The sequence below is a fragment of the Annulohypoxylon maeteangense genome, assembly GCF_022496945.1.
Source record: "Annulohypoxylon maeteangense strain CBS 123835 unplaced genomic scaffold GGS22scaffold_20, whole genome shotgun sequence".
Lineage (NCBI taxonomy): Eukaryota > Fungi > Ascomycota > Sordariomycetes > Xylariales > Hypoxylaceae > Annulohypoxylon > Annulohypoxylon maeteangense.
Genome location: NW_025953267.1, coordinates 177,365 through 197,057, shown reverse-complemented (window position 1 = coordinate 197,057; position 19,693 = coordinate 177,365). Strand labels below are relative to the sequence as shown.

Genomic DNA, 19,693 nt, shown 5'->3' with positions numbered 1-19,693 from the left:
AGATGAGCTGTACCATTTTCCCCATCTCAAGTTACTAGAGGACGAAGTGAAGAGCCGCTGAAGGGTATTATCGGGTTCCTGTGCTGGCGCCTTGTTCATATAACGTACATACGTACTATGTCGTATTTCATCTGACAGCTCAGCCCAGCCTGCTGCGAAGGGTACCATTCTAAGCGGCTTGATCGGCTGCTCCCCGCTTGCGGTTTTCAGGGACGAATGGAAAACAGAGGATAGACTATGACTCAAAACCTGCGGTCTGGATACCATCGCAAGTTCTGGCCAGTTGATCAGCATTTCCTAAACGTTGACCTAAAGATCCGACGTAATATTAGACGTTCCGATAACCCGCAATACCAGGATCCGGTATGGGTCCGTCTAGTGGATATAGACCCGGAACTTCGGAGAAGGATCGTCCACAATTCAAGGGATCCAAGACCGTGGAAATAATTCTATTTGCGTAAGCAACTTTTAAAATCTGTGAAGAGTCAAAGGTCATAAGAGATATGGAAGAGGGAAGGGAAGAAGAATATCGGGCTCTTAAGTTAAACTTTAGCCCTAACCCCACTGCCCCCCGCGTCTTGTGTTACCTACCTGTAGCAGTTATAATATAGGTACCTACCTACCTAATATTTGATGTAAGTGTCCAACGTAGTTTCCTACCTTTGATTGTATACTTATTTGGTACTCGTTTTCTCTTGATTTCATTATCAGTTTACCTATATTAGTGCATCATGTTTGTCGGAAACAGTGCCTACCTAGGTAGGTATGCAACATCCATCCCAGGCTTTGGCGGAGTGTATAAAATGAGCTCTGTTATATACCTGGTGCCTACCTCCCAGGTCGACACAATTCCTGTGGAGTTCAGGATATACATCTCGGCGACAGACATCATTCATCATGTCGACATCAGAAAATTCCTTTCCTAAAGACATCTCTCATCATACCATTAATAAACTATTAAAGTCCATCACGCTACCAGAGGCAACTAATATTGTTCACAAGATAGACACCAACTTCCATGCCATCTACATGATAACGTTGCCACCCGGCCAAAAGAGTACTTGTGGGTGTGAGCCGTTTTATCATAATGAGTTGGTCCTCTGCGTTTCTGCGGACTACTGGCCTAGCATCAAGATCGAAAATGAGCTAGGTGTTATGAATTACATTTCTAATTGTATTACCAAGGTTTCCGTGCCAACGTTACATTTATGTGAGAACACAAGAAATAATCCATTAGGTTACGAGTACACGCTATTAGCTCGCGTTCCTGGCGATACTCTAAGTGACATCTGGCAAGGCCTAGACGATCAACAAAGGGACGGGATTCTGGACCAGCTTGGGGACATCCTTGCCGAGCTGCATTCTCATAAGTGGTATGGAATTGGCGGCATTGACGAGGAATTCTGGATGTCTAGTGATGGCGACCGTGATCGCCTAGATAACCTATCACAGGTCATAGATGAAACTTTCTGGACCATTTCCCAGACAGCACTCTGGCCCGCTGACGAAACGATACAGAGTCTTAACACTAGTGGCCCATTCAAAACCTACACAGATTACATATCAGCCCAGATCAGTCTCTATATACGTCAAATACGACTGCACGACAATCTCGAGTTCTACCGGCTCCAATCATATCGCCTCGAGGCATTCTTAACTGTTCTGGAAGAGCACGCCGAAGAGCTCAATAAGACTCGGTTCATCCTCGCTCACAAGGACTTGCATTTCGGCAACATCATGTACGACCGGAAGTCTGGTAAGATCACCTCAATCCTGGACTGGGGGTTCGCCGGCGTGGTGCCGGCCCCGAAGTGGAACCCGCGCAAGGCGTTTCTCTGGGACTGCGATAGTTCCGAGAAGGGCAAGGCGGCGAGAGATCTTCTTATGCAGAGGTTCATGCAGCGCTGCGAGGCCAGGGGCGTGAAGCCGTTACCTGACGAAGTAGAATATACGTCGCCGCGCCAGAAGGCGATGCAGGAGATCGCGGACCACGTGAGGGCAATCATCGAGGTCAAGGTAAAGAATCAATACTCGGAAACCACTAAGATGCAGCTACAGCTCGACGAGCGGGTAAAGGAGTGGGAAGATACGGTATCCAAGGCCCTAGAGGTCTTCGGCATTTCTAGCTCTGTATCTATTAAGTAGACGTCTACGTTGTAACGATAGTTAAATATTAGCGACAGCCGTTTAATAAAAGTAGGTATGTTAGATAAGTACGTAGTCCGACAGATTATTCTTCATTTCTACATAATACCTCACTGTATGCTTTTGGAAGAAAAACCCAAAAGGAATTCTATAAGTTCTGCTTGGTATCAGCTTTAGTCGATGTAAGATTTCGAGTTCAGCTATCACACCATATTCCGAAGTTCCAAAATCCGATCTCAGGATTCCTACAAGCTTCTATGAAATAGCCGAGGGACGATCTCCTTTCGTTATAAATAGCATCGGTGCTTTATCTCGCATTTTGAGGATTTTGATATGCCTAATGGAGCGCATGTTATTTATTCCATTACCTAACAAAAGGATCACACTGCAGGAAATGCATGTGCTTCTACTGCTGAAAAGTGTATGCCTCGGCTAGAAGACAAAAACTCTTATGTATTGTTAAGACTGTATCTTATAGTTGTACTAATAGTGATGTTTCCATGCTGGGGATGAACTTGTGATAAATCTGCCAATGGCTTCTTACAATCCTAAGTTGCTTCTTTGACTATCAATACCTTGGGTACCTAGATAAACCAATGCCAATTATCCAATTTGAATACACACCCACATACAAAGTAGACACTTAGTGATATGCCCCTATCCTGACATGCGAGCAATTACATCTAGATCGAATAACGATCTTACTGCCATTGGCTTTTACTATGTCAAATACCCCTTAGTCACAAAGAAGCTTACGATAACACCTTCACTGTTACTTAGGACGCGAGAGGCTTGAGGAACAATGTTAGGTACTTATATATTTCTTCAACCATCCAACGTCATGTTTATACCCAGCAAAAACTGCCATTGTTATACAACACCATGTGTCTCTATTAGGTACCAGCAACAGCAGGCACCACACGCAAAAGACAAACAAGATCCCTACCTACGTATTCGCCCAAACTCCATGCTATCCTTCCAACAAAAGCTTCTTCAAAGCCTCATTCAACGATCTTTTCAAACACATACTCTCCCCTTAGCTTAAAAACGGCGGCCAAACCACACCTTTTTCACATACCACCTCAACACACCCTAAGCCTCTGAATCCCAGCCCACCCCAAACCCCCAACCCAGACCTTCTTCCCCGCACAAATCAAACACCGTCGCGGCTCCCCCAGGTTCGTGATCGAGCAGTGCGAACACACGTGCTTGCCGCAGGAGCCACACCCCGTGTCCCCTGTCTCCGCACCGAACCCGTCGACGTCCATCGCGTCGCCCTCGTGGAGCCCCTGTCCGCAGTCCTCGCAGTTAGAGGGGCCGTCGCAGGGGGGACGGTCGATGAGGGTTGTGGTGTGTATGTTGGGAGTAGAGGGGGTGGTGGTGGGGAGGTTCCAGAAGCTGTGGAGGGAGGCTTGGGCCTGGGCTTGGGGACGAGGCTGCAAGGAGAGGGCAGACAAGTTCGTCGCGGCGAAGTGGTGCTGCTGGGAGGCGAGGTGTTGTTTTTGTGCTGTGTACAGCTTGTTCAAGGTCCGTTCTGCGAGTCTGGTGAGATGATGGGAGGATTAAGGGTGAGAGTGCTTCGTGGTTGGTACTTACGGTGGATCTCCTCGTCGGAGGGACGGCTGTCCCGGAACCGTTTTAGGGTTCGGCTGTGTAGATGTGAAGGCGAGGTCATTCGGATCGGAGAGGTGTCCAGGTCCATGGCGGAGAAGTGGTCGGCTCGCGGGGGTGAGCTGAAGGGGCTGCTGGAGAGGGAGGATTCGGAACGCTTGCGCTTGAGAACCATTTTGAGGGTTGGAAGTGGTGGTGTGGTGGTGTGGTGGTGTGGTGTGAGATGATTGTGTTCAAGCGAAGAAATATCAATTATTAGGTAGGCAGATACAAATTGTAGAGCCTTGTTACTGTTTAACAGAATAGTGTGTGTGTGATGAGGTGAGATGAAAAGTCGAATGTTGGAGGGTTCGAAGTCGGAATTGACGAATGGAGAATGCGGGTTGAGAATTAAATGAGAGTACTTTGTATCCGTGGAACTTTATCTATTGGTACGAATTGGTAATTGACAATCGCGAGTGGCTGGGAATCGCGACCCGTCGCGCTGTGGAACGCTTCCCATAGCGCGAACCCCACTAAATTTATAGCGCGTTTAGTTCGCGTAGATTGCTTGCCAAGCCTTAATGTTTTATCCAGCCAGCTGAATAACTTACATAAGCGGTTTAATCGAAGGTTGAATTGAAACTGTCAGCGTGAACCTTCACTTTTCACATTTCCTACATATTTCTATGAACATCTCATGTTGCCTATACTCACATGCTAAATACCCTCTCATCGAAGACTGACAATTGCGATAATCAATCGAAGTTATGTAAGTCACCACTTGCGCTACAAAGCACATAAATAAATCTGGAAATTATCCAACATCGACGAGACACATAAACATCACTTCAAGCAATACTAAAACTATCAGGGGCGTGAACCATTCAATGTCTATTATATACTATTCAAACAATCAAGGTCGTCTTCATTTTCTTATCGCCCCACCTCCACCTCCTTGACATCAATTCTATTAGCTCACATAAAGCATCCTTGAACCAAGAAACCCTCATGCAATGCCAATTTGTGTGTATGTGTGTGTGGTATAGTATAAATCATCAAGTTTAAATCCAGGCGTATATCCCAAAAACACCCCTAGAATATCCTTCTAGAAACAGCAACAAGACATCGGCCTTTCCTAGGCTTGGTCTCAAGGTAGAGTTAAATGTTTATTTACAAAAGAATAGCTCCGACGAGGACACCGAAGGCGGCGGCCCCAGTGCCCATCATCGAGCCGGAGACGTGGATGGCAGCGTTGCCGGTAGGGGTGGCGCTGGCGCTGGTTGAGCCAGACGAAGCTGCGGTTGCGGCAGATGCAACGGAAGAAGCAGCGGAGTGAGCGCTGGCTACTGCGGAAGAGGCGATGGAGGCGGCGCTGCCAGTGGCGGTAGCGGCAACACTCTCGGCACTGCTGATGGCGGCGCTAGCGGAAGCTAGAGCTGCAGAGGCGGCACTGGAGCCCTTGCTCTCAACGCTGTTAACGACCGACGAGGCGATGCTTCCGGCGGTGCCGGCTACGGATGAAGCGAAGCTCTCAGCGTTGCTGGCGATAGAAGTACCGGCAGCGGCGGCGCTGCTGGCGACGGATTGGCCGAAGCTTTGGGCATTGCTAGCAATAGACTGTCCGACAGACTGACCGGCGCTGGCGAGCGAGGTGGCTAGACTTTCGGCGGAGCTAGCTATCGATTGGCCTATCGATTCCCAGTCCTGGCGCTCCTCGAGTCCGTTGGCGGCTCCCCATTGGGCTGCGAGACTGCTTGCGGCGGCGACAGCAGAGCTGGCTACGGCAAGAGCAGAGCTCTCGGCCGCGGCGGCGTTCGGGTCGTTCTCATACTGCTTGGCGACCGAGCTGGCATAAGCCTCCGCGGAACTGGCGACGGCGAGGGCCTCCGAAACGGCCTGTTGCCAGTCTTGACGTTCCTTTAACACAGGGGCCGGCGTGATCATCGGGTCCCGGGGCACCTGGACGACGTGTGCGGCGGCCAGGGAGGCGGAGAGAAGGGTTGCCGTGGTGAAACGCATGTTGACTGATTTGATGGTGTAATTGGTGTGTATTAGGTAGTTTGACGCCTTGTGAATGCAATAGTCCCGTGTGAGGAGGTAAATTATTGGGTCAACTCTAGGGAGAATATTTCTTTGTTTTATACATCTGAAGGAATGAGAGGAGCCCTCCCATCTCACATAAGCCACACCCGACAGCGACCAATCAGGGAGTTAAATGAGATACAGCCCCCCCGGATTTTAATTAGCCATGCCCTTGCAAGCTATTTCAGTGGGCAGGTTTGCCAGGCTTGGTACGCTGGGTACGTAAAAGCTTGCTCCCACTCCATTGGATACGCATTGGGCTACAAGGCGCATCATCATTAAGGGACGATCATCGGCCAGGGTTAAACTGCCTTAGTGCCAAACGTCAAATGACGGCTGTCTTCCGTTTCTGTGCGGAGCCATATCGACTCTTTGTCTTACACCGTCGAACTCCCATCCGATGGTTCCCAATATTCGCCTGCTGCCTACCGGAAAACCTTTGACCTCTCAGCCTCTAGGCTTTCGTCATGAATCATGTCTGTGGTGTGGTGGATCGCCGGAGGTTGACGGCGCCGTTGATCTATACTCTACGCGGCATCGGATGGCTTACTCAAAAACATCGATAAATAAATCACAAAATGTGAGCACGTCCTAAACGGACAATTGTTTATTCTTCCTGGGTGATGGCTGGATAGGGAAATGTTCTAGACAACGCAGCCATGCCAAGTCTCGTAACAGGTAATTGTTTTCACAATCGCGAGAACTATGACGAATTACGACCGGTCTGGTGCGTGCCGTGGTGTTTTTGCCAGTCTCGGACTATTTCGGTGCAGTATTGGAGCTTTAGGGGGCAGAGGGGCAGCTAGCTAGGACTCGGTTTGGCGGGTTCAGCGCAACATGGAGCCGCATAGAGGATGTTGCTTGGAATACATTGCGCTGTAATCTACCGTTATTAAGCTAAACATGGCATCGCAGCATGGGTTAGTTGGCACCGCCCCCTTGCTTAAATCCCTAGCTGCATTTCTGTGCCATGGCAGCGCGATGGGTAGCGTAAAGCGAAGGGGACGGCAGCATTGAATTGAAACGAAACATCGCGAATTAAACGAACGTTAGGCTCGTTAATAGCTAGAAAGTTGGTTAGGTTCTACCTGTACCTGCCTTAACGAGGTCGCTGTAACTGCTAAGCAAACCGAAGGAGCCGGTCCTTATGCGAGTCGTGTGTCTCATGTATCGCAGTCTTGGCGATCTCCCGAGTGCGAGGTTCTAGGCTATTTTCAGCCTGGCGTTGCTCTTGGAGTTGGTTAGCGTTGGCAGAGAGTGCCGAGGTAAGGCGGGTTAGGATGTTTAGAGCAGTCCTATTGTAGAGACTAGGGGCGAACACGTCACGGAGACAAGCAAGCGATGAGGCTTGGACGAACCCCAAAATATATGTTTTCCTATTCGGGAGCTATTTTCGCGAATATGCTTTGTTGCTCCAGGTCATGCCTTTACACGATTTCGCCATCGTTCGTGGCTCCCTGAGTTACGTAGACTCAGCTGGTGCAACTCAGTCAGACCATGGAGATGGGGTACGAGTGCCCTTGATTCGATCGCGTCTATGCGAGGGCATCGTTCCGGATCGCTATCAATGTGTCAAAGATTCAACGTGCAGCTATGTGAGAATTCAAGCCACAGTGCTGATGTAGCGCACGGGATGGCCTAGAGGATTACTTGCAGATTGAATCATCAACGACCTGTATTGTGCAATTCCTATTATTCTAGCCGTTGCCACGCCTGTCTTCAGCACTGTCGATCGCCCGCTATTTCTCAACGGTGTCGATATCTGATTCCCTGTGTTCCCTGAGCTTACTGTGTAACTGGTTACGATCGCCCCAAACCACTACTTTTTCTTTTTTTAGGTACTACACTCTTATTCGTCCGTGTTATTACATCGCCTACCTTCAGGACCAAACATTGATCTTGTTGCATCGTTCAGAATTTCAGTGTTTGCAACACCCGAGACCCTGTGGGGTCCATTGTACAGCGGACTATTAGTAACGGAGATAATGTCAACAAAGCTTCTAGTTCAAGGTAGAGATTACCGTGATAACCTCCAATATGAACGCCAATATTATGTAGGTATGAACTACAATCAAGATACAAGTCTCATTTTGCTTTTCGACATTTTAAAAAAGAACACCTTGCCGACAACAGCTTAGCGAAGATCGAGGTTAGATCCAGTTCGTTTCCAGAGTTAGGGATCCATGGGAGCTAAGCTAGGCTGCGCTTACGGGATACTGCAGTGTAACGCTACCACGGTGTATTCATCCGTATGGCGGGGAGGCGTAGGAGTGATCGTGAAGGATAACAAAGTGCTGACGCTGACATCTTATTTCGCCTTATGTTTCCCTATCGCCTCACATCGCGGAGCAAGATTCCTTAAACAGTGTATTTACGGTAATTTGCATCTTGGGATGGTATCTAGAGCGATTTCTCGCCGACCACTGGTTTATCTTTAGTCTCTTGCTCAATGTTGCACTTTTATGTACTTTAGTTCTGCACGTTCAAGCCACCGGAGCTGTCACGGACGGCCTCATGCTTGTGGTTGCTACGTAACATCGTCCTGAGCGACATGGGGAGTACATGAGAAAAGCGCCGACGTTAGCCATCGTGTTGTGCAGATATCTAGAAGTATTCTAGACATATCCGTCTCCGCCAGTCCGGTTTCCCATCCGAACATGCAGTATCTTTGGCTTCGGGAGGTGGCGTGCAGGCGAGCTGGATATGTACCGAGCTCCCAGAATAGAGGTGGCTGGCTTCATTTACGTAGGTGGATAGTAGCACACGACTATGCGCCAAACCTATGGTAGGTGCGGAGCGGAAGTTAATTATCATCGTACTCTCCGAGATGGCGTCCGCTAAGTAGTAGGTAAGACTCGTAGGCACGCGTCTATCGGCTCTGTTATTTCGATGCAGTTAGCGGCGGCGTCTGCAGCCACAGTAGTAGTACATGTAGGTTGAGTGAAGGGCCAGATCCGATTTAGATATGTAGCTGCCATTCAGGAATCTTCGATGAGGTCGCCATCGGCTGTAGAACTGACAAATGTCTAAACATTCGGCCGAATTATTCAGCCATCGGTCACAACTTATCACTGTAGCCTAGCTTCATAGATAAAGCATCAGATAGACACTTTGGATGAGATCTGTCTCAGGATAGGAGTTATGATATGTATAGGTACGGCGAAGAGCATACCATTTGGGGAGCAAGTAACACAACCGGGTACGGTATCGATGGCGATAGTCTAGACGGAGCTGTAAGAAGTCTCCTTGTAGAATTGAGAAGTACCTAATACGTACGAATTTGAGTACCAGATCGGTTTACCTAGGGAGGTATTCAGACAATCAGTTAAGCATCTTGAATTCCAGCCAGTGGCGTTGTCGGGGAGGTCGCAGTTCCTGTACGATCCATCAAACACTCGAGGATATATCGTTGAAAATAGTGTGAACTATAGCTGCTCATATTGACAATTACCAGTTGATTGTAGAGGAGATGCGGATTCCCTGCAATAGGTAGTGTCAAAGAAGAGAGAAATTAAAGCGAATATCATGAAAAGGGGGCTCATTTCTGACAGAGATATGAATGCATTATAAACACTCAAACAATTAGAGATATACACATAGGTACCTAGGTAGCTATTATGTAGGTAGACGTTGTTAGATTCATGTAATTGATCTTATAGACATTAAGGTATTATACTAAATAATTCATTATCCTTAACACCTAACACCCCATGAACAACATCACGTAGTAGCCTTCGCTTCATGCAGTCGCACTTGTACACCCGTGCCGGACCGATTCTCAATAGCATGGTGTAAGCGGATCCGGCCGTCACCTTCTTCCATATTCTCTATGCGGTCGTACTTCTGGCAGAACCGGGAGACGACGTAGCTGACCTCCTGACGACCGAATTGTTCTACGTGACAGGTTAGCAAACATCTACTACTACCACCCTTTCAAAGGGAAAAGCAAGCGATGGGGTCAAAGAAGGGGAGACAAGGAAAAACTTACGACCCAAACACTTCCGCGCACCAGCCCCAAACGGAATGTACTCCCATCCAGCACGATGCGTCTCCCACCTCTCAGGGCGGAACTCCTCGACATCAGCACCCCAGATATCAGCGCGATGTTGCATCGCATACAACGGGATAAGCACCTGTGTGCCTTCGGGAATAAAGACACGCGCCTTGCCATCGGGTCCGCCTCCCCTCGGTAACACCGTGTCCCGCAGGGCGATGCGCTCGTTCAACGGGATCACAGTGACGAAACGCAACGTCTCGCTGATGATCCACTGTAGATACGAGACCTGCGCCAGCGACCGGAAATCCGCCGGTCTATCGTCGAAACGATCTATAATCTCAGCCCTCAGTCTAGCGAACACGCGCGGGTACCGCGCCAGGAAATACAGGACCCAGCCTAGCAAGCAACCCGTGGTATCGCGTCCGGCGATAAGCACATGTAGCGTCTCATTACGGAGCTCGCGGGGGTCTTGCGTCTCTTTCACTAGCTCGTTGAGGAGATTGAACCGCGCCCCTTTCTCCGGGTCCTTGTCGACCGGGTTCGCGAGCCGGTCCGCGACCAGGCCGTCGGCGAAGGCGTGGATCGCGGCGCAGTGCTCCTTGAACTCCGTGCTGTTCATCAGCCAGTAGAACTTGGCGAGAGCGCCGCGCTTGTCGATCCATACTTTCGCTGCGTTGAAGTGGCTCGCTAGGTCCTTTTTCTTCACCTTGGTATCTGGGTTTAGGCTTTGTTGTTCTTCGTCTTGAAGTAGAGAGTTGGCGGATTGCCCGAAGATGAACTCTGTTGAGGTGTCGAGCGTGAACTTGAAGAACAGCGGCGCGAGGTCGACTTTCCCTGTCCATCCCGTGCTCGAGTCTGCGGGCAGCCGCCGCCACAGGTGCGAGAGGTGCTGCTCCTCGAGCTGCGGGTCGCTGATCATTTCTCTTGCGAACTGCGGCCGCAGCAGGGCGCGACTGTGCTTCCAGATGTCGCCACGGCTAGTAAAGATCCCCTTGCCGAGGAGCGGCATCCATGATAGCTGCCTGTGGTGGCTGATATCGAAGTCCGGGCTCGTGAATAGGGCCCGCGCGTTCTCCGGATCCCGCGTCACGACGATCTCGTAATCGATGATCGGCACCTTGATAGTGTGGCATGACGGCGACACGCTGTCCATCTTAGCCGCGACATACTGCGGCCCCCGGTCCTCCTTGGTGGCTTTCATCGACTCCCGCAAGATCGAGTTGCCGATGAGGTTTGTGCTACGCAACACGGGCGGCTGCAAGCACCCCAGTGCGGCCGCTTTGGCATTGTTGCGGCGCTTCTTGAGCTTTGATTTGATTATCGTGTATGTTATGAAGACGACGAGCAGCATAAGAGCGCTGCTCACGTATCTGGCCATCTTGGCTTGGGAAACGATGGTGATAGTCGCTACTGTGCGAAGCAGCGACCTCTGGAGATTAGTGAGAGTCAAGTAAGATTTAACAGTGGATATCTAATGAGAAAAAAGAGAAAAAAAGAAAGTGAGTCGTTTCGAAGCTCTGAAAATACCCCTTAGTCATCCTCCTACATTGACGTAAGGGGTTATATTATGTTCAAGATATTGCCCTTTGTTCTGATTCCGTCGCCCTCGATCCTTCAACGCAACATTCCTATTTTCTCAAACCAGATCTCGTCATGGGATCGAACAGCTGAATCGGAAGCCAAGTTCTAGCTTCCCTAGTAGGCACTGGGTCAGAATCGAGCCCTGGGGAGTCGGCCACCACTCCTGAGTCGTCGATTACCTATCTCCCCGCTCCCTTCAATTAATGCCTGTCTAGGTCCGTACGAAAGGATCAAGGCTTTTTCGCTACATTTCGTATTGGGTATCATTGTTTAAGGGGCAGTCGGGCCAGTTGGAGGGCCGAGACATGTCAAATTGGGCTAGAAGTTCGCGACGCGATCTGGAATCGCTATATTGTGCACATACGTACGATACATACATACATCATACATTAATCTATGTAAGTATATTGTAATGTTGTATGCATGCGGGTTGACAATAGCAGGATGGGCCAAGTTTCGAAACCTTGGGGTTACCATCGGCCGATGATAGGATGAAGATCGTCAGGGTAGGCATCTATTGGCCGGACGGCTTGCAGGTGGCTGCAGCATTGGGTCTATAAGCGTCCCGAAGTTTTAGAAGTATTGAGTACTTTGGCAATATTCGATCTAAGCAGTCTAAGAAAAGGAACCGGCTCCGGTGTCAGGAACCGACAGCTTCCGCGAACGGGGTGGGTTACAAAAGCATACGCTAGCAAGGATAGCCCTGTCGAAAGAGTTTCCTATTCGGGACGAGCTGAGTCTGACATCGGGCTTCTGATTGGACGGATGCATCTAGGAGGGGGCGATTTGGTGATAGCTCATATCGTCACTTGGGAATAAACAAAGCAGCTACAAAGCCAGAGCATATACGTGCATAGTTTGATTAGCTGGCTGCAGCCACCAAATTCATCACGAAGCCTAATAACTGTTTGAATTACCCACAAGCGAAATATAATAGGACAATACGACGCCGATCAATTAATCATGCTGTCAGCTGGCGAAAGAGAGAGCGTCTCCCCTATTCGTACCTTATCCCATCAAACGGTTTGAGCTGAAGATCTCTGATCTCTAATCTCTGTTGTACTCATCTTTTCCAATTTTTTTCTCTCTCGTCACGTCAAAAACAAAACTAAAAACCTAATATTCTTTGGAAGTCCGGAAGATCCATCTGTTAGTACGATAGTCCGTTTGTCAGAAGCCAACATGCGCGCCTTCACCTACTTCGTTCTCTCTTTTGTCGGTACCGTCCACAGCCTCCCGGCATTCCTCGCGGAGAGCAAGCGGAGTCTGATCAACCTCAGCCCCGACGTTGACCTCGGGCTCAACCTCGAGAATGACAATTCATGTCTCGGGATAGGCATATCGGTGTGCGACCCTATCACCGTTGATTCCAAGACCAGTTCAACCACTGCGGACAACACATCAAGCTCTAGCTCCTCTAAGACTAAGACGGAGTCTAATACCAGCAGCGATGACAATTCGCTAATCAACCTGAGCCCTACTATCTCACCGGATCTCAACCTAAGCAATGAGAACAGTTGTTTGGGCATTGGCATTAGTGCCTGTGATCCTATCACTGTCGGATCTGACGTCACCAAAACGGTTACCAAAACTGACGGTTCATCTGATGAGACGACCGAGACGGAGCAGTCCAGCTACCCTACTGCCAGCACCCAAAGCAAAAGCACTACTACCACCACTACCAGTAACAGCGGCAGCAGCAGCGGTGGTAGCCTTCTCAACCTCAGCCCAACCATATCCCCCGACCTCAACCTAGTCAACGATAACAGTTGCACAGGGATCGGCATATCGGCATGCGACCCCATCACCGTCGACTCCACTACCACCCAAAACGCAAGCTAAATGGCTGCTTACCTCCTACTCTATTATGTATTGGTGTTTTCATTCAAAAGCAAAAAGCGAACACGTATATTAAAGTCGTTATTGACATACCCCGAATCCGTTCATGTAAATAGCTTTAACATATAATCTCGATGCTTGGACTCTAATAATATTTGGTACGGTCGCACATCTATCTCATGATCATCTATGTACTTAATGTGTCGGATATACATAACTACGGGGCATTTATATATTCTTCTTACAGGTGATCCCATCATGGCATGAACTGAAGTGAACCATCGTGACCAGAATTGATGAACATCAACACCATCAAAACCTATCTAAATTTATCGTAAAATTTCAAATAACAATCGCATTATACAAACTGATCATCCCAACCCATGTCTATAAAATTCCGGCATACAGCGATAAAGATCTCACTTTGAAACGACGCACTAGCCCCCAAGCTAATCCGTCCAGCTTCTAGTAAATCCAAGGACCTTCCTTACAGCATCAATGTAAATCATTACGTCAAGAAACCTCGTCAATTCAGCCCTCATCAGAACCCAAAACCAACGACAACCGCACTGACTGCCCCCCGGATTCCATCTAGGTACACTTTACGCTGATCCCCTGCATAGTATGACAACACACGTACCCCACGACAGCATCACCCTCACCCTCCTCAATCCAAGTTATAAGATGAATAATCGATAGTTATGCTAGTATATACTCATAAGTAGTTAAAAATTACTAATTATTACCCCCCTCCAACCCCAACCCCCAAACCCCCATGTCCACGCCAAGCCAACCCTCACAGGCCAAGCAAACCCTACCTAAATAATCAGGTACAATCCTAAATAGCAGTAACCCTAACCGTAACCCCCTCCTTCGGCCTCAGCACGAGGCGCCACATCTTCCACTCCTCGGGATCAGGGGTGTCGAAGTCGCGCTTAAACTCATACATACTCAGCAAACAGCACAACAAAACCTTCATCTCCGTCTCCGCGAACTTGCGGCCCACACACCCTCTCGGGCCCTGCAGAAACGTCATGAACGCGTTCGGCGTCGCCGTTTTCGGCAGCGCGTCCCACCGGTCCGGGTCGAAGGTGTCGGCGGTGGGGCCCCAGTAGTTCGGCAGCCGGTTGATGGCGTTGGCGAGCACATAGATGACGGTGCCGGCGGGGATGTGGTAGGGACCTAGGCGATCGGGGGAGATGGATTGCCGGACGGTCATGGGGATGGGCGGGATGTACCGTAGGGATTCGCGGCAGACGTTGTCGAGGTAGGGGAGTTGGTCGGCGTCTGCGGAGGCGATGGAGGTGCGGTCGAAGCGGCTGGACTTGTCGAAGAGGAAGGGCATGTAGTCTTTGATTTCCTCGCGTAGACGCGATTGGATCTCTGGGTGGGTGGAGAGAAGGTGGATGGTCCAGGCTACGCCGGTGGCTGTGGTGTCGTGGCCGGCGCCGAGGAAGGTCATGATTTGGTCACGGATGGTTTCGAATGAGAGGCCTGGTTCGCCCATTGCTTTGAGCTTTTTGTTGTCGCGGGCAATGAGGGCGATGATGTCTTTGCCGCCTGTGTTGTTCTCTGCTTGCTCTTGCTTTTCGGTCACGATTTCAGTGGCCTTGTCAAGGATGATGTTACGGGATGTCTGCATATCCCTGTTCATCTTGGATGGGATGTATTTGGATGCAGGGATGAAGGCTTGGATGCCGTGCATTATGCGAGATGCTATGTCAAAGGCGAAGACTAGCCGGTAAGCCTCGCGGATTGGGGTTTCTGGGTTCTCGAGGGAATTAATATCGTACCCGAACCCAGCGCTGCCAATGATGTCGAGGGTTGTTCTATTGAGCCACTCGAGTGCCTCGAAGGATTTAGTTGTAACGTTGTCGGCAGTCATCTCATCTCGCCAACATTTAGCGAGGAGGAGGGATTTCTCCCAGAAGATAGGGGTGAGTGCGCGGATGGCCTGAATTGAGAAACCAGGGGCGAGTGATTTGCGCTGATGTACATGCTCCTGACCCTCGGCGAGTAGAACACCTTCGCCCAGGATTCGAACCATCCATAGCTTAGCACGAACTGGTTTGGGGTAGTTGTACGGGTTCTTAACTGTCATCTGCTTAAGAGCTTCATCATCGGCGATGGAGAGGCGCTCAGCACCGAAGGGAAAGAAGTATCTGATTATGAGACCATGTTCTTTGTGCCATCTTCGTTGAGGCACACCGCATTCCTCTGAGATGACTTCGACGAACTGACCCCAGAGAGGAAAGCCTGGTACAGTTGGGACATGCCTCAACTCGGACACGTAGAAAGGGAATATCCAACTGAGCCAAAGGACGACATATAAGGGAAACACTACGGCGAGTGCTACACCAACAGTAAGACCAACAGGTAGCTCAGCATGGCGGGCGTATAAGAAAGACGCGGCTGCCGTGACCGCCAAAACCGGCGTCGCGGAGACCTTAGACATGATGAAAGGAAAAAGGGTAGGCAGACAATAGATGGCTATGGCAGCAACGAAGGACTTGAGAAAGGTTTACAAGAAGTAGAAAGGGTATATGAGATTGTCCGCGGGTGGAAGGAAAGCTACGGATAACGATATTAACAGACCTATTATGGCTTGATCGATCGACAAGAGTATTATATACATCGACGATTGGGAGGTACCGGGAGATAGACGCTAGAACAGGCCATGATGCCATGTAGCCATGTAGTGAAAAAGGTGTAAGACAACATCTAGGGGGTGGGCCCACTTAACTATGAGGGATGTCCTTTGAATCGAGGTACTTGGCTGCTTGGCTACTTCGATGGGAATACTGAGGCTTAACCTGTGAGCTAGACCGGTCTTTGACTTGTCAGATAGAACTTGGCCCATTCAGCCCGCAATCTCGGAACGGCCATCTTGTAGTACATAGTAGGTAGGTAGTTAGTTTATTAGTTCTATGTGACGTCGATCCTTGCAATTATCGAATTTTGACGCGTCTTTAGGCATTGGATATCTGCGAGCCAATGCCACCCGATCCTATGCGTTGGAACTAAGCATGAAGCTGTCGAGATGAGATATAAATTGACCGTCGCTAGCACTATTACCATTTTAGTCCCGTGGTCCTTTTAGATAAACCGTACCTAGATGGGTATCCACGGAGCTGTCACCACCATCAATCCCGGTACCTAGCTCTCCCGAGTTTTAAGGCCGCTCCACTCCACTCCACTCCATCGCGCATCGTATCTACTAACAGTAGGTATGTATGTATGTATGTATGTATGTGGTGAGTGCATGCGACTAGAACATGGTCATCTGGGTAGTGGCAAATTCCACTAATGTAATGCCTCACATTGGAATACATCGCAGCTCTAGAGGCGAGAGCTGAAGTGCGGAATTCCTTCGCAGCCCTGGCTTGATGATGTTTCGGGGAAAGGCAGCAGAAGGTGGACCTCCCTATTGGAAAAGCGAGTCTGGACCGGAGAATGCTTATCGCGATTAATGACGGCAGCGTCGGCAGCCACGTCAGGCCGATGGTACCGGTTCCTAAATCCGAGGGAGAGGGTGTGCAACTGTAATTGGCCATTTGACTTTTTTTTACAAACTTTTTTTCAACTGTTTATTTTTCTTGGGTACGAAAAAAACAGGGATCTATCTAAGCCGTCACATGCATTGTAACCTGTCGCCCCTCCTGTATATGCTGTGCTGACCTAAGCCTTAAGAATCTAGGCATGCCAACAGTTATGTCTATGGGTGAAACATATTGATAGCCTCCGAAGTGAAAGGGATATGGTAGATACATTTTTAATGGTATTTGAATTTAGAGGTATTCATGCAAGATACTCAATAGTTGGTTGTACTTGGTCCGGCGATATCCTGTCCGAGACTTTAGAATTAATTTGTATTATTGTACATTGTAAATCGTGTAAATCATATGCGCTAACGGTTCAAGGTAATCTTCAGCTACTAGTTGTAGTTTATTAGTTCATTAGTTTATACCGAAACCGTGTGGTGTTGTGTTACCAGGCAAGTACTATGCGTACTCGGATTTACCACCTGCCATTGTCCATTAGCCACCAGAATGAAAAGCAATCGCAATCGCAACCGTGTAACCACACTTAAAAAGCTAATTCATGTGGAGAAGCTACTAGCTAGCTGCTAGCTAATAAAGAGTTGGTAAATTCCTAAAATTCGGATAGCCCGCCTCATCCCAAGGAGCCGGGCCAATCCTTGATTTCCGCTCTCCGTCTGACGGTCCAGCCTAACTTAAACTTGAACTTGCACCTGCACTTGCACCTACGCTATAGAACCATCGACGCTGTATAACATCGATCGTTCAAGACCCGATCTATTTCACCGGTCGATTATAATAATATCGAGATTCGCCGTTTTCGTGTTTTGTATTTCAAGTCAAAGGTCCTTTGTTGTTGAACCTACCCGTCCTGTCAGCATCTCCTCAGATAGCTCGCTGCAACCCTCTTCGGATCCCTCGGAGTTAACTGTTTTTCATTTGTCAGATATAACCATCATGTCTTTTGAAATCTTCAACTCGCACGGCATCATCAAGATTGCACCATGGCAAGCTTTCGACAAGTTATGGACCTCTGTTATGGGATACCATGCGAACGAATTTAGGTTCAAGGCGGGGGTTACCCCCATGTCGACCCTTAATGAGACGATGGCCATGATCGCACTGTACCTTATCGTCATCTTCGGTGGCCGAGAGATCATGCGTAACCGTGAGCCGCTGAAGTTGAATGGGCTGTTTAAGGCTCACAACTTAATTTTGACATTGCTGAGTGGTAGTCTGTTGGTTCTCTTCATTGAGCAACTAGCACCCACACTATGGAAGCACGGTCTTTATGAGAATATCTGCGGTGCAGACGGCTGGACAGATGAGCTCGTAACCCTCTACTACGTAAGTACCTTAAACTCAGCGCTCATTGATTACAATGCAGGTACTGACGAGAGCAGCTCAACTATCTCACCAAATACGTCGAGTTGATCGATACGGTTTTCTTGATGGTCAAGAAGAAGCCGCTCACTTTCCTCCACACGTATCATCACCCGGCAACCGCATTGTTATGCTACACCCAGCTCATCGGGAACACATCTGTCTCATGGGTTCCGATCACCTTGAACTTGACCGTGCATGTGGTGATGTACTGGTACTACTTCCAAAGCGCTCGCGGCGTTAAGGTTGCATGGAAAGAATGGATTACGCGAATGCAGATCGCGCAATTTATCCTCGACCTCGGTAAGGCTGTCTATCTACCGTAATCAACATACGATTCGTACGAGAACGAGCGTACTAATTCTCCGAAAAATAGGTTTCGTATACTTCGCATCTTGGGACTACTACGCGAGTGCCCACGCTCCTTATCTGCCTCACGTGGGGCGATGTGCCGGAGAGCCGTTCGCGGCCGTGTGCGGATGCGTGATCTTGAGCTCGTACCTGGTTCTGTTCATCATGTTCTACATCGCCACGTACAAGAAGGCCTCGGCGCGCAAGACCAATAAGAAGGGCGACACGCCCGCCGTCTCTTCCATGAAGCAGAGCGCGGCTATGGTCGCCGACAGCTGCAGCGGGGTGGAACACATGAACAGCTCGCTAGTCGCCAGGAAGTGACGTGGTATTGGTCCGGTTCGCCTATCTAAGACTATCCGCCTTGTTACCAAGGTAGACATGTTACTCCGCATGGTCTGTGGGCACGGGTACCTTGCTACTGTCAATATTTTGAACGTATAATGCATTCCCAAGTATCCGGAGGGGTGGTGGGGGGAACGTGGGGGGTTCATCACGGAGTTGGCGTCAGCTGTTGTCTATTGTCTATTGTCTTATTTTTAACATTTGCATACGCATACGGACAGTTATAAACATGTATATCTTAATCCTTATTATTTCTAGAGTTCTAGAGTTGGTGTAGATACTTGGAACGGCGGATGACGGGGTGGAATAGACGGACTTGGGTGGTCTCGTTTAGGGTCAGCTACCTAGCTACTGCATAGATGCCTTAGCAATGATTAGCGATATGAGGAATTGGAAAGTTTCGAATCAAAACAATGAATTCATTGTGGTGGTCGAAGTGGATGTCGTTTATGCAGAGCCCTTTGTAATGTGGTGTACTAAGGTACTGGTGTACTGGAGTAGGTACTTCTGTAGGTATGCGGCAGCTTTGCGGGTATGTTGATGTGAGGTTAAAAAAGAGGCGTGACATCTTAGACATTTTTACGGGGAGGTTGTGGGATTGTGGGGCCTTTACAAGGAGCTTAATCTCCCAGTCTCCCTCAGACGTTGACCCATGATCCTTGTGAAGTAGAAATCTACCGAGTACATGTCGTAGTACTAAGTACAAGCTTGTGATGGATGGGTCCCGTCATGATTCCCGAAGAAAGCTGGAGGATGTACACGTTACATTCCCCCTATCTTGGCAATATCTTAATTCAACTGATTTCCCCCCTCCAGCCAATTGCTATTCGCTTATATC

At 49.0% G+C, this 19,693-nt stretch overlaps 7 protein-coding genes across 7 annotated transcripts; 3 read left to right on the top strand and 4 right to left on the bottom strand.

The window, feature by feature from the left end:
* Positions 1 to 673: 673 nt before the first annotated feature.
* GGS22DRAFT_72883 (kinase-like domain-containing protein) lies at positions 674 to 2,198 on the top strand. The gene has a single exon (XM_047967923.1). The coding sequence runs from the start codon at positions 898 to 900 to the stop codon at positions 2,143 to 2,145; it is 1,248 nt and encodes a 415-aa protein (XP_047815073.1). The 5' UTR covers positions 674 to 897; the 3' UTR covers positions 2,146 to 2,198.
* A 738-nt stretch (positions 2,199 to 2,936) lies between these two features.
* GGS22DRAFT_172738 (uncharacterized protein) lies at positions 2,937 to 4,176 on the bottom strand. The gene is made up of 2 exons (XM_047962813.1): positions 3,742 to 4,176; positions 2,937 to 3,679 (listed from the first exon to the last, which is right to left on the bottom strand). The coding sequence occupies exons 1-2, from the start codon at positions 3,929 to 3,931 to the stop codon at positions 3,228 to 3,230; spliced, it is 642 nt and encodes a 213-aa protein (XP_047815072.1). The 5' UTR covers positions 3,932 to 4,176; the 3' UTR covers positions 2,937 to 3,227.
* Positions 4,177 to 4,723: 547 nt separating this feature from the next.
* Positions 4,724 to 5,989, bottom strand: GGS22DRAFT_72861 (uncharacterized protein). Its single transcript, XM_047967922.1, has one exon. It carries the CDS (start codon positions 5,755 to 5,757, stop codon positions 4,909 to 4,911), a length of 849 nt encoding a protein of 282 aa, XP_047815071.1. The 5' UTR covers positions 5,758 to 5,989; the 3' UTR covers positions 4,724 to 4,908.
* Positions 5,990 to 9,438: 3,449 nt separating this feature from the next.
* On the bottom strand, positions 9,439 to 11,828 carry GGS22DRAFT_172733 (putative N-alkane-inducible cytochrome P450). Its single transcript, XM_047962812.1, has 2 exons — positions 9,809 to 11,828; positions 9,439 to 9,713 (listed from the first exon to the last, which is right to left on the bottom strand). The coding sequence occupies exons 1-2, from the start codon at positions 11,193 to 11,195 to the stop codon at positions 9,541 to 9,543; spliced, it is 1,560 nt and encodes a 519-aa protein (XP_047815070.1). The 5' UTR covers positions 11,196 to 11,828; the 3' UTR covers positions 9,439 to 9,540.
* A 434-nt stretch (positions 11,829 to 12,262) lies between these two features.
* On the top strand, positions 12,263 to 13,983 carry GGS22DRAFT_172732 (uncharacterized protein). Its single transcript, XM_047962811.1, has one exon. The coding sequence runs from the start codon at positions 12,581 to 12,583 to the stop codon at positions 13,238 to 13,240; it is 660 nt and encodes a 219-aa protein (XP_047815069.1). The 5' UTR covers positions 12,263 to 12,580; the 3' UTR covers positions 13,241 to 13,983.
* GGS22DRAFT_172731 (cytochrome P450) lies at positions 13,984 to 16,250 on the bottom strand. The gene has a single exon (XM_047962810.1). The coding sequence runs from the start codon at positions 15,690 to 15,692 to the stop codon at positions 14,076 to 14,078; it is 1,617 nt and encodes a 538-aa protein (XP_047815068.1). The 5' UTR covers positions 15,693 to 16,250; the 3' UTR covers positions 13,984 to 14,075.
* Positions 16,251 to 17,342: 1,092 nt separating this feature from the next.
* Positions 17,343 to 19,454, top strand: GGS22DRAFT_172727 (GNS1/SUR4 membrane protein). Its single transcript, XM_047962809.1, has 3 exons — positions 17,343 to 18,123; positions 18,180 to 18,462; positions 18,536 to 19,454. Exons 1-3 carry the CDS (start codon positions 17,734 to 17,736, stop codon positions 18,832 to 18,834), a joined length of 972 nt encoding a protein of 323 aa, XP_047815067.1. The 5' UTR covers positions 17,343 to 17,733; the 3' UTR covers positions 18,835 to 19,454.
* The last annotated feature ends 239 nt before the right edge of the window (positions 19,455 to 19,693 follow it).

Excerpts from the sequence above, each read along its gene's own strand:
- GGS22DRAFT_72883 (XM_047967923.1), top strand. The coding sequence starts at position 898 with ATGTCGACATCAGAAAATTCCTTTCCTAAAGACATCTCTCATCATACC.
- GGS22DRAFT_172738 (XM_047962813.1), bottom strand. The coding sequence starts at position 3,931 with ATGGTTCTCAAGCGCAAGCGTTCCGAATCCTCCCTCTCCAGCAGCCCC. Across the intron at positions 3,680-3,741 it reads CTCCGACGAGGAGATCCACC|AACGGACCTTGAACAAGCTG; the intron begins GTAAGTACCAAC and ends CCAGACTCGCAG.
- GGS22DRAFT_72861 (XM_047967922.1), bottom strand. The coding sequence starts at position 5,757 with ATGCGTTTCACCACGGCAACCCTTCTCTCCGCCTCCCTGGCCGCCGCA.
- GGS22DRAFT_172733 (XM_047962812.1), bottom strand. The coding sequence starts at position 11,195 with ATGGCCAGATACGTGAGCAGCGCTCTTATGCTGCTCGTCGTCTTCATA. Across the intron at positions 9,714-9,808 it reads TGCGCGGAAGTGTTTGGGTC|AACAATTCGGTCGTCAGGAG; the intron begins GTAAGTTTTTCC and ends CCTGTCACGTAG.
- GGS22DRAFT_172732 (XM_047962811.1), top strand. The coding sequence starts at position 12,581 with ATGCGCGCCTTCACCTACTTCGTTCTCTCTTTTGTCGGTACCGTCCAC.
- GGS22DRAFT_172731 (XM_047962810.1), bottom strand. The coding sequence starts at position 15,692 with ATGTCTAAGGTCTCCGCGACGCCGGTTTTGGCGGTCACGGCAGCCGCG.
- GGS22DRAFT_172727 (XM_047962809.1), top strand. The coding sequence starts at position 17,734 with ATGTCTTTTGAAATCTTCAACTCGCACGGCATCATCAAGATTGCACCA. Across the intron at positions 18,124-18,179 it reads AGCTCGTAACCCTCTACTAC|CTCAACTATCTCACCAAATA; the intron begins GTAAGTACCTTA and ends TGACGAGAGCAG. Across the intron at positions 18,463-18,535 it reads GCAATTTATCCTCGACCTCG|GTTTCGTATACTTCGCATCT; the intron begins GTAAGGCTGTCT and ends TCCGAAAAATAG.